Below are 13,402 nucleotides of genomic sequence, written 5' to 3'. Positions count from 1 at the left end.
ATAAAAAGCTCTGGCTGATATTAATTAATTAAAGGCACTCTATTAATATTGTTCATGATTGTTAGTATATAATGTTACAATTGACGAAAGGGGACGAAATGAATGCGGTAATGTCGGAGCGCCATTAATGTGCAAATATTTGTTCATTTGTCATGCCATGTTGCTTTTCAAACAGTTGACGTCACAATGTTTATGACACTCGTTCTAACATTTTCTACTCATTCAGTATTTTAATGCAAACAAAAAATATTATGGCAGTTAAAAAAACTTTGTATCATTAAATACAGACGTCCCTAAAATCTTTTATGACTATCTTACTTATTTTACTTTATCCAACTTTGAGATACTCCTGAAGTTATCCAAATAAAGAAAAATATTCTCAAAAAAAAAGTTATAACAAATGGAGAAATTATGTAAAGAAACGCCCGAGTGAAATGAAACGTGTACCTGGCTGAAGTATTTTCTTGACAACTGCGCAATATAAAGGTATCATATCTCTTGGAGGGATTGAAAGCTCACCAAGTGTTCTTTGTTCTAAGTGCGTCACGTTTTCGAGCTTTTTATCATCTTGCTCTATCCCTGGCGGCTTTCCTTGTAAATGAAGAAGATTATAAAATATATTCGTTACTTTTAACATTTCTGCTTCTACGAAATCATTTTTTTCACCTATACAACTGGGAAATTAGATTTTATTATTGTGATATTCATAATAAGAAAGATTTTTGTATGAAAAAAAGGTTAATCTTTTAAAAATAAGACTTGACTTGTTAAAGGCAAGGCATTATAATAGTATTTATTTAGTGTCGACATTACATTCCGTTTTCTATAGGAAATATTTAAAACAATATGACGTAATAAATTCTATGAAATCCGCTCGGTACTTCTAGATGAGAGTGTGACACGATTTCCTGTAATAACCGAGACGAATGATGGGATCTCATCTAATGCCTGTCTGACGATGCATTCATCAAGCGAATTCAAGCGCTTCTTCAATTAAGTCTCCTTGTTATACTTTGTGGTTTGAGCTTATAGGATTTACACGAATTTTTTATGTACTAATGAAGTGTATCTTGAATAAGAAATAATAATGAATGAAGAATCATAAAGTAATTGGAGTCGAGTCAGTTTTGAACACTTTTTATGTATATTATAATTCATATTAATATTGTGTTTTGTTTATGTCTCAAGTATGAGTCTTCTAAAGATTACTTTATTTTTTTTTATTTTGCAGGGATTGTGCTTGGCGTGGAAGTTCACTTTGAAAATAAGGATAGTGGATTTTTTCTAAAGCATACGGCAAGATGGAATGGGGCGGGGCCACCTCCAGAACCGATGGGCACAGCCCTACCTGGAGCTCTTCTGTCCCTTGATCGGTTTACCGTTCTGCAAGGCTCTGCTCCAGCCTCAGTTCGAGCAACTTACGGTCCATTTTCTACAAAACAAACTGTCCCAGCACGATACGCCGTTCCAGATCCCCTGGAACCGCCCAGAAGAAACGCAACATTAGTGGAATTACAAGACGCTACAGCACATAGGTTAGATGTATCAGCACACCTAGTTTTCCGTGAACTACCAAAAGATGCACCAGTGTTGAGGGTTCTATTTCACACTGGAGGTGAAGGTGGCGCTCGCCGCGCAGCTGCTCGGCCTAGACGTGTTTGTATTACTTTACATGCCACTATTGGAACAAAAACTCTTACCGCAACTTGTGGACCTGAAGGAGAAGAAGGAGCCTGTTTGGCAGAATTAACAGTTCCTGCTGCTTGGTGGCCTGCTGATGGAAAAGGCAAAAGACCACCTAAAACGATGAAATTAGCTTATAGCGCCGCTGAAGCAAGTAGTGGCGAAACGGGTGAAGGTGTTTGCGGAAAAGTTTCAGTTCAACCAGCTTGGCCGCTAGGTTCAGTAACCCTAGCGGGTGCTCGAGCTGGTTACAGAGAAGCTCGTGCTGGTGATTGTGCTCTCCTACTTCCAAGAGCTCCATTATATCCCCATTTCCGACTTCATTTACCATTTGTCGTTCGCCGTGATGCCAGTCATACAATTGGACACGTCGTAATAAGGTAATTTCCAAATATTACCTAAAATATATATATATATATTTTTAAAATAGCACAAAACTACATACAAATATAATACAATTATAATGGTTTCTATGAATAATATCGAAATATTAAATCCTTGTTTAGCAGTCATAATTGTGGATATTTCTGAGAGTACTTAAGATAGGACGTGGACATGCAAATTGCAGTCAGCACTTGAGCTCTTCACAGTCGACCAAAACGTTTTACCATCCACTAATAAATCTGTCTGGTTTGTGTTTACTTCCGCTTGTCGAAGCAGTTAACATCTAACAAATATTATTTTAGTTTGAGGATATTTATTTTCACTTATTTATTGTGTAATGTTTTGCATGTCAGATTTTTTTAAAAATAGGTATTTATATGGCTAAAAAGACATTGTGAAACAATAACGAGTAAACTTTTAGAAAAATCCTTAACATTTTACATGAAAAAAAAACAATTTAAATATGTTTTATCCTCACTTAAAAATGTTATATTAGCAACCCTTGCATTGTACAAAGAGCATAATTCATTTTTTTAGAGCTTGAAAACTAGCTATAGCGTGCAACTGTGAAAAGCTCTTGCTAATTATAATAAAGTATGAGGGAAAATTAAAAACGGTTTTTCTAACAATTAAAAATTAAATAATTATTACCTTAAATATAAATGCATAATATTGTTAGCAGCACCTGTTTCTAAACTTCAGCACATACGTGTCTCTTTACATTTGAATTATGACTAGGGTCGTTGGGGAATATCGTTACGGTCGGTTACATTTATAACAACTGTTTTGATACTAATATTTCCATTGCTTCTGTATTTTGTTAGAATGAAAGTGAAATCGGGCTTGAGATTGGTGAGTGTGACGGCGTCAAATTCTCACTGGGCGGTTACAGCTGAAGTAAAACCTCGAGCTGCTACAGTCACTGCAACTCGACTTGAGCAACCACTACGTGATGATGACAATCTTGATACGTGAGTACAATAAAATATATGATAATAAATTTTACACCGTTTTATGTGTCTCCAGTTAAATATATTAGAAAGTTAAATTTCGATCGCGTCGCACATTTTAATGTGAAAATATTGCTATCCTCGTTATCCCACCTAAATTTCCAATGTACGTTATGCTATTCTCTTTTACATCCGTATAATATATTAAGAACATTTTCTGAATTCTAGAAAATGATTTGAAGAATTTTATGCTATCTGTCTTGGCAACCCTAGGTTTGTAGTTATTTTAGTACCTAGATTAGGAGAAGTGGGTCGGCACATAAAACGAAGACCCAGACAGGGAAATAGTTAAATTAGTCCAAACTGCTTCCAATATGTCTACTGATTGATTTTTCCAATTTTAGTCATTTATAAATATAAAATAGAAGTCAATTAAAACTGAAACGAACCGAAGTTTATTGTTTTAACTGTTCCGGTTATAAAAGTCACGCTGCCTCACAGAGTTATAAATTGGCAAAATGCCTGTGTCACCTAAATGAAACTTAAAATTTTGAATTTCAAGTTAGTACTCTCTGAGTGGCTTTTGGACGCATGTCAAAACTGCTCACTGAATATTATTTCATTTTACAAGAATAAGTAACTTCTTCGGTATATTTAAAATTCTTTATCTATTATAGTGAAAATAAATGTTAAATAAAATCCAAGTGAATAGCTAGATACTAAAGTTTAGAGGAGCTTTAGTAATATTGATTTTTACTTACTTTGATTAAATCCAGCGATATTGAAGAGAGTACTGGTGCCGGCGGACCAGGATGGGAAGAGATTCTCACCTGGCTGGTTGAGGTTGGAGCTGAAGGAGAGGGTGATGCCGAAGGTTCAGAAGGTGAATCAGGCAGAGGAATGGCTCGAATCAGCTGGTCTGCCAAAGTATCTTCATCTACCAGCGTCACTTCCACAACAGAAGAAACACCTCACGAACATCGCGTTAATACGAGACTCGACATCGAAAAGGACGACATTCAGGCTGTTCTACCCATATCAAAGGTTCGTGATCACTTTGTGTTTATAACACAAACAAATATTACAACATAACGTTTCAATTGAACATGTAACATTACGTTTTATATTCAATAATTTTATAGGAGATCAAATATCACAGATATTTTATCAGAAACGTCACTGATTTTTCTTTGTAATTACTAGATGATATTTTTATTAAATTGGATCTGAAACCAGTTTTTACTAAGAGGATAATGAAATTGTAAAGAAACACACAGTATAAAAATAAATTATATTGTACCATGATCTTTCATTTCTACATTTTGTATTTCGTTATATGTTAATCTGTATAATAAATCCATTCCATGGTGTCCCACACATAAAATTTAAACTAAAAATATAACTAACGTAAACAATGAAAGTTTATGTTAGATAAATTGTAATCCGTTTACGAAATTAGAATAAACTATCGACTAGCCATAAACGGGGAGCGATAAATCCTAAAATATATCCATTCAAGAGCAGCATTAATGTAACGGACGCCTTACAGACTGCTGTAGTGACATTATATATTAAAACTCATTTAATATTTGAGAACATTCCTGAATTATTTAAGCTTGAATCTTATACTCCTCTAACTGTTTCTTCTGATATGAATAGCCGAGAGTATATTAGTTCAGCAATCCGTACATAGTGGACACTTTGAAATGAGTTAGAGTTCCCGGGAAACAAACTTACTTGAAGATAAACTATCGGATAAGTTCAGTTATTTGCATACTGCGTGTTCTATAGTTATCTGTTTTATGAAGGGTCTAATTGTAAAGTTAACCTCATAATACCGAGAAGAAAGTTCGACGCAGAGGAAAAATGTTTCACGTTAATGTGTAGTAGTTTCTCATAGTAAAATCCTGCCAGGTAAAATATATTGGTAAATTCGAGCACAATCTTTATATTAGTAAATTGTTATATAATTGAGATCAACCAATAAATATTCGCCAACATTACATTTGAAATGGTTAAATTGTCATGATTGCTTTAATTAAAGAAAACATTCCTTTCAATTGGCTTCGTTCACGAATTTGTTATTACTGATTTTAAGTATAATTCATGTACTAAAAATCTGATTCTGAATGTATTTCGTTCATTTAGAACTGGGAGGTATTAAATACTGCAGTGCTGACTGGAAGACAGGTTTCCCAGGCGATGAAAGTGCTGATAGTCTCTCAGGCGGGCCAAGTCGCTGACGTCACACTCCAAAGCTCCTGTCATTCGGAGGACGAGAGCGTACTTAAGGTGGGTTTAGAAAACAGCAATTAAAACATTATGGTAGTCTGATTTCTGTTAAAATGAACTAGCGCTTGAGTTTATATTTCAAAGTGATTACTTAATACATTAAAGCACTGTGACAACTCGTAAATTCTGTCTGTAATTATGATTACACTGTCGAAGATGGTACTGCTTGTATACATTTATTCATCTGTAGAATAACTGAACTTAATTATAAGTGTTTATATCATCAAGAACTAACAATAAGATTGTGTTTTATGTTTTTTTAAATACTTGAATCTTTTGATTAGAGAAAATGTTAGTTTTAGCAGAATACGGCTCAAATTTGTAACGAGAATACTTAGAATGCTTAAAACTAATTTTTGCCCTAACTTTTGTGAAACCCGCAAAAGTTTCCCTTGGGAGTTTTGTTGGGAAAACCACGATACCATTACAAAACGCAGGCTTACGTCTTTATTACAAATTAAAAGTACTTTGCATTAGAATAAGCCTATTTTAGAAGAATTGCTCACATAATGACAGCGATTTCCATTACAATAACTGTAAAACTGCAGTAAAAGCAAAAGCTACTTAACGTGGATTTTAAAGCATTTTAAATATAACTCTTTTATCACGGTATTTTAGTTTCAGCCTTTGACTGTCTATATTTTTTATTAGAAATTTTATTATCATTTGAAAATAATCATATAATAATATTTTTAAACAGTACGTTACTTTTAAAACGTCCAGGTTTCATCGTCATGTAGTTCAGTGTATGTGGACGGATCCGAAATTCGGGGCTCTTCAAATGCTTCTATAATAGTCAAGTATGGAACCTATACTGGCCTGGCCCGGTTCACTGTGTGGATGCCGGAATATCCTCTCGAAATCGACGTTGACGATAATCGCCTGTCACAAGTCAAAGGTTTGTGCATTGTTTGCTAACTATACTCGTAGGTACTTGATAGATGGTGCGATGTCATTAAGGATGAATGACAGGTAATGTCAACACCAATATGATATTTGACAGGTACCTATTACATTTTTGACAGATATTGTTAATTGAAATATTTTGCTTTCTATAAATAAATCTAAAAACCTTTATGACATGTGCATTAATATCGATTTTAAATGTCAGAAAACCTGGTCAATTTGTTACACGACACCCACAGCTCTAACTAATGCTTTAAGCATGAAACCTGAATAACTGCAGGACTTTAACCTCACGCAATAAACAGATCTGATAGTATTAGCCTTGAATCCTAATAAGTTTTCCACTTAAAACTTTTCCTGGTATAATATATAGCATCCCTATAAATTAAACCAGGAAAAGTTGTTCTGACATAAAGTTAAGGTTGAAGATAACAAGAAAATTGGTTATATGTAATTCTATTACTGACTTCAAATGTGTGTAGCTCTTCTGAGCTACACACATTTAATAAATATAAGAATTCGTCATAAACGGGGTATAAATTACAATGATGTATCTAAACTGTATCTATATTTTACAAAGCTATTCATAGAATTCTTTGAGCTCCTATTGACCCATTTCTATTATATCTGTAGGCTGGAAAGTATCAGACGAAGCAAATGCTAAAGACAGATTACGAAGGTCTTTGTCGTCACGGGGGTGGGGCGGCTCTAGACCCGACGCCCCCAACTCACTGACGGATCAGCGCTCCTGCAGACTCAGATACCAACAAAGCAATGTTGAGGTCCGTATACAGATTGGTTTCTTTGTACCTACCTGCATTCAGTTCCAAACAAAAGATTTAATAAGTATCCGTCCGGCTTATCTGAATTGCTACGTTGGCAAAATACAGTTGATCGTGCTCGCATTTAATTAAGTACCGTAATATATTTTTGGATGTTTGCCAATATGCTGTTTATATTCTTGAATAACAAATGACTACTAGCTTTTAAACTGATGTAATATGGCTTCGATGTCCCTATTTATGAAATGTTACATTGGATAACGTACAAAACGGAATCGATGATTTAAAAAGTCGTATTAGAAAGTAAAAATTAACCATGATACTTATATAAACTCATATATAAACCAGATACGGAATTTCGATATTTGGTAACAAGAAATACGCGTAGGAGGTGGGTGATTGATGAATGATTTTAAGTCAGTCATTAAGTAATAACTTAAGCTACAATTACCTTAAAGGGTTAATTTGGTGACGTCGACGCTTTTCGTGTTAAAAATCAGCATATTCTACCTTACGTCTTGTTACTTGAGAAATGATATAAATATATTTCGAAGTGCTGTTATAATTATTAATTAAATCACTGCTAGGTGTACGCTCGCTTCCTGGCTAAGGATCACGATTCCGGTCGCGTTTCCTACTTTGTTTCTCGTCGTACGTGGCTCAAAGTGACCGAGCTGGTTCTGTCTTTGATGCGTGTTTCCGACCCTCGTATCGCATCGCTCAGGGACCGCGTTCTTCAAGGACGTAGCACAGGAAGAACCGAGGTTCAAGTGCTGTCGCCTATTACTGGTGAGTTTTAGTACTAGGGGTATTTTGATGAGTTTTTTATTATCCAAAAACAAAACTACAATAGTTTATATATTCTTAGAGTATTGTTGCGAAAAAGCTACGTGAAAACATTGATTTAAATAAAAATATAAACTATTTTTTTTTGTCAATCCTGTAAAATTTATTCGTTGTATTAAAGTCCTGAAGTCTATATTTTGATGATTTTATTTTTTTTGGCAAAAAATACCTTAAGTCAATATACGTAAAAAAATAGGTACCATTAAATCCATTCTACCGAAAAATTTCATTTACATACATTTTTAAAGCTTTTTAACTGACATTTAACTTTTTCATAAAAATTACAATCAACAGTATTAAAAAATATTAAGGAATTACTGTAATTGTCATTATTTCTTTAATGTATTCATATCATTATTTCAATTTAATTCATTAGGACGAGTGATCGGTCTCCGTGAAGTCCGTGTTGTGAACGACAAAGTGTCGATATCTCGTCTCTTAGTGCGTGTTATATCCGGTCTGCAGCTGAACATCTCGCCAGACACCGCCATTGAAAATGGATACGTATCAGAAACGACGGTCACGAGGCGTCTCACTGCGCAATATCAGGTATTTTATCTCTTAATCACATTAATTATACGAGAATATCTTAGTATCTATAATAACATAAGTTTAGAGCAATGTTGAGATAAAACTTTACTTATGATTCAAACAGAAAATATATAATGAAAATTTTACGAATTACGTAACTGGATTGCATATCACTAAGATCAGGCTTCGAATTGTGCTAGTGTCAATGAATTTTTATTATTATTATTATTATTATTATTATTCAAATCTTAGTTTATTAGAAAAATAATATTTTTCTAAATTACTTTAGTCCTTTTGTAATAATGAGACATTTGAACATGACAATAAGGAAGCACTGACAAAATGAGGAGGGATCAAAATTAAGGCACAAATCCTTTGTTTAAGGGATCTCTAAATAGAGACCGTTTATGCTAACAGTATACGTGTTGTTGTTACTATCAATGTTGTTATTTACAAATGGTGCCTTGTACAGTCTATCTATGATAGAAAACAGTAATGGTACTGGTAGAAAACAAGATTAGTAAGTGTTTTATAACTAAGATAAAATAATACGCAGAAATGTATACAGCAATAGATATCATCTAGTAACATTCAACATAAAAACAAGGTATTAATCAAAGAAGTAAAGTATTTGTAACATAAAAATGTGCTCCAAAACAACTCATTCTCATTACTCGCCTTGACTTTTGAACTTTAGGCGACCTCCAGGCAGTAATTCCCGTCTGAAAGGTCAAGTGGAAAATACGTCGAATAATCATACCATAAACGTTTACTTTTTTTACAGGAGGGTTTGTTGGACATAGACATTGAATTCTCTGATGGAAGCCACACCGCCCTCCGAGATGTTTCCGTTTCCGATTATTATCTGTTGGTGGAGAGTTTGGACTCCGAAGTCGTGGCTTTCGCTCCAATGTTGGCATCACGACATCCAAGGGTTATCGCGGTTGGTGAAGGTGAGTTTTTTGATTTAAGGAAAGAACTCTATGAATGCGATTATAATAATCTCAATTCGACGCTGTTTTAATATTCAAATTTTTTTCATAATAATTCTTAAAATCTGAACAGAAGAAATACTTATTGATTGAATATGAGTATTTTTTCATATAATCGCTTTTAGGAAGGATAATACATAAAAAATATCCAGATTTTTGTCACAATTAGAAATAGCCTGTACTGCTTTTAGTCTTTTTTTGATAAAGGGCTTTTTTATTATTTCCTTGCAGTATCTGCTATATTAATAGCTGTTTTAACTGTTGGGTATTTAACAGTAAACACAAATAAGAACTATAGTACTTTTTCTTAATAACCTACCATATAATATAGATAAGATTTTTTACTATAGGTTATAACATGTATATTATCTTTCAGGTAGTGGAGAACTACTTCGTGTAACTCTCCTCACTCCGGAGCAATGTCGTTCAGGACCGCTACGTCGGGTCGCACTCCCTGGGAAAGGAGACACAAAGACACCAGCTAACATAAAGAACATACCGGGAGCTCTGGCCAGTGCCGCTGCAGCTGTTGATGTGGACTTCAGCGGTGGTGACGCATCACAACGACCTGATACACCACAAAATGATGACATCATGGCCAGGGGCGGTCTACGGACTGGAATGTCTGACTTGAGCGATGTCCTCAAAGGTTAATAATCATTATTATTTTAAGCTAGTAATTAAAACTCATTTTAGTAATATTTTGTTTTATGAGCATACCTTTGGTATTTTGCTAAGATTCAAATCTGAATTCATATTACTGGAGTTCTAAAAGACTTTTTATCACTTTCTTTAAATTTTTTTATTACGAAACAGGTAGGTATAATAAAAAACGTAATTTTTTTCTAGGTTTTTCTCCATTCAAAGACGAAAATAACCACGAACCAACAGTGCAGGCGCAGCAGTACGGGTCTATATTTAGAAGTAATTCTGCCTTACATCCGAGACATCCTCCGCAAAACAGTATGTCGCAAGTTGAGATAGGTAAAGCTTTTAATAACATAAAAAACATGCCATATAAAATTAAAGTACCAAAATTATTTTAAATATCTTCATAATTCTTTCAGGAATGTTCGTTCTTCTTGGTGCATTTTGCTTCGCTATAGTAGTAAGTATAAAATCATTGTGACGCAATACATATGAAATCATTATTGGAATATTATACGACCCCATTAAGTTGTCGACCCCACTGTAATTATTTATGCAATATTTGGGTAGGGCCTAACATTAGTCATTTTAAAACTGAATATCTAATTCATAGAATAAATAAAATAAAGTTTTCTGAAAAAATATATTTTTTTTTTTTACTATATACGTTAAACGTGCATGCATAAACAGAAACTTCCATGATTCGCAATAAAAAGTGTAGAGCAAAAAAATCTCTAATCAATAACATACGCTATGTTTAATTTAGAAATATTATACAGTTTTATTGAAACTCTCTCCTTATTCAAAATACAGAGATCCGTTCCAGCGATAACAACTAATTTAAATCAAGCAAAAAAATTCTCATAAGAAAAAAAAATGTAAATTACGATACTCATATTATAATACTAGCAAATTACTATATTCATACTACTATTAACTACAGGTGTTCGTAGTATCTTGTGTCGTATATGCATATCGGCTGAAACCGGCTCCGGAAGCTGGTGCAGGCACCAAGATGGGAGGAAGCCCGTTAAGTGGTGGGGGTAACGTACGCCCAGCCGTCACTACCGCGCTCGGGCTAGCGAGGGAAAACCTGTCAGAGAATCCACCACGAATGCTCATGATTGGGTTTGGCTCGGTAAATATTATTCTTATTGACCACATAAATGTAAACGATGACAAGTAGAATCGGGAAATTAAATTAGCGTTCCCAACAGGCCGAGCGACCATAGAGAGAAACGGAAACCGTCATCCAGCTCGCAATTCAACCCAGCCGGAGAAATCCAACAACCAGGAGATGAGGATCACTTCCAATCCCCTGAACTACAACTACTTGGATCCCGAAGATGCTATTCGTGAAAACGGAAACGTCATGGTCACCAGCTTCGACAACCCTAACTCCATCGAACTGCCATCGCAAAGTGAGAAACGCGATAGGGTCATCGACTCTACCACGTACTGCAAGAAGCCAGCTAGACACAATCGTCAAAACTCAGGAGACGGTCATTGGCAGTAAGATTATCATTGTCACCATTATTGCATCTTTCACAACAGCCACTCATTGTAGAGCTTTATCTCGTTTGTATATGTAGAATATTTGTATATGTTTGGATTTGATTTTGTAGAATGGATACAGGAAACGAAGACGACTACCGACCCCCCGTTCCTCCCCATAGGAACTCTTCAACGCCACAACCTCAAGTCCCTGTGCCACCTCGAAATCCCAACAAAGTATGTAGAATACAAATTTCAGTCCAAAGTTATTTTATTATTTAAAAAAATTTAATAAGCAACACTGACCGTTGATTACAGATTTTACCAGAGACCGTTATGCCTCCTACTCGACGAAACCACTCACGGAATCATCACAAAAAACATGACCGTGAACATGACATCAAGCGATCTCCGGAAAATGGCAATCGCTCCGAACGGTACTGTGCAATAGTTTTAGTATAATCTGTTTTCATAAATATTTAATTTTAATAAAACTGTATGTTCATAAGACGTAATATTTTTCCAGAGTTATTGATTTAAGCAAGATGGACGCACCTTACATGTCAAGCCGAGAAATGATGGATCAATATAAACGCGACTCTTACCCCAACCTTCAATTACGAAATGACTTTGACGATAACCCCGTGGAAAAACTTACCAACAAGGACGACTGTGCGCGTCTCTTCGAATTTGATAACGACGCTCCGCTCATCATGGAAAACAAGGACTTCAGAGAGATCGTTGGTCTCAACAGAGGCACGGACGACTCACGACGCACTTTTGCCAAACCGGAGAGCCCTGATTACATGCACGACTCGGGAATAGGTAAATAATTTCTTCATCTAAACTAACAAAGCATAATAGTTTAAATAAGACATCTAAAAATAGCGAAAATAACAAACTTGTCCATAGTTTGTCACTAATATATAAAACCTTGTCCTGTCTTGCAGAAATATTTTCTGATATTTAAAAATCAAAGGAACACCAAAACTTACAACTTATTTTCTTTCATAGGATTGCCGGAAGTACAAATGCGACATAAGAAAAAGGAAAAGGAATCCAACATCAAGAACGAATTCGTTGAACCTGCAATCCAAAACAAAGGTAATATACTTTGCACATAATTTGTAGCAATTTAGGGTAAGTTTTAGAATATTATTAATAAGTTTATTTTAATACAAAATTGTTTCATTTAGTTTTATTAAAATTTCTATAGTCTGTCTAGTCTATCTCAGTCTTGCAATTTTTTAATATGCCCTAAAAGATTTGAAAACAAATATCCGCTTGGTTTTAAAGAACATAAAAAGTTAAAACGCTATATATACTCATACATATCTAATAATGAATTTTCACATAGTATCAATTGAAGGTTACAAAATTATTCAAATTAGATCCTGACAACTAGATAAATGTAAATTTATTTCGTCAACGGTAGTATATCCGAAAGTCAAAACTGTCATTTTTAGTGTTATAAAACTTCTAGGTGGCAATTCCCCTGAAGTGAAGCGCGCAACAATTGTCGGTAATCCGATGTACTCTCGCGAGACTGGCCGCGACCAGGAGCCGCTCGCCCTCGACGATCTCCACATGGACTACGATCAGATCATGCACTATTTCCACAACCTCAAGGTATAATAACACCGTCCCATGCTTCTAGTGTAGACGTTGCTGTGCACCGGCCACGGATTATATCATCATCCCCTTATCGTTCGATGTACTTATGAATAGAGCCTAAATTTTGATGCATTTAATACGTATAGCGTTTTTTGTATAATTACATTTTATACGAATATACATATACTTCAGTATTATATATAGATCTATAGGTAGGTATAGCTGTGTATTGTAACGTCGATCCGATCAATCTTACGTTCGCCTTTCGATACATTTCCTT

At 34.8% G+C, this 13,402-nt stretch overlaps 1 protein-coding gene across 1 annotated transcript in view; it reads left to right on the top strand.

The window, feature by feature from the left end:
- Positions 1-13,402, top strand: part of LOC116767303 (transmembrane protein 132E) — a 46,994-nt gene that overhangs the window by 31,464 nt on the left and 2,128 nt on the right. The window contains 20 exon segments of the mRNA XM_061527420.1: positions 1,232-2,063; positions 2,892-3,038; positions 3,794-4,061; positions 5,166-5,309; positions 6,033-6,207; positions 6,849-6,997; positions 7,585-7,786; positions 8,220-8,392; positions 9,159-9,327; positions 9,743-10,015; positions 10,216-10,350; positions 10,434-10,474; positions 10,958-11,089; positions 11,092-11,152; positions 11,232-11,526; positions 11,640-11,745; positions 11,827-11,945; positions 12,035-12,333; positions 12,523-12,612; positions 12,992-13,137. Of these exon segments, the coding sequence (XP_061383404.1) occupies positions 1,232-2,063; positions 2,892-3,038; positions 3,794-4,061; positions 5,166-5,309; positions 6,033-6,207; positions 6,849-6,997; positions 7,585-7,786; positions 8,220-8,392; positions 9,159-9,327; positions 9,743-10,015; positions 10,216-10,350; positions 10,434-10,474; positions 10,958-11,089; positions 11,092-11,152; positions 11,232-11,526; positions 11,640-11,745; positions 11,827-11,945; positions 12,035-12,333; positions 12,523-12,612; positions 12,992-13,137 (3,956 nt within the window).

This window comes from Danaus plexippus, assembly GCF_018135715.1.
Source record: "Danaus plexippus chromosome 9 unlocalized genomic scaffold, MEX_DaPlex mxdp_26, whole genome shotgun sequence".
NCBI classification, from domain to species: Eukaryota; Metazoa; Arthropoda; class Insecta; order Lepidoptera; family Nymphalidae; genus Danaus; species Danaus plexippus.
The sequence above is the reverse complement of the archived record's forward strand: the minus strand, read 5'-3'. Positions and strand labels throughout refer to the sequence as shown.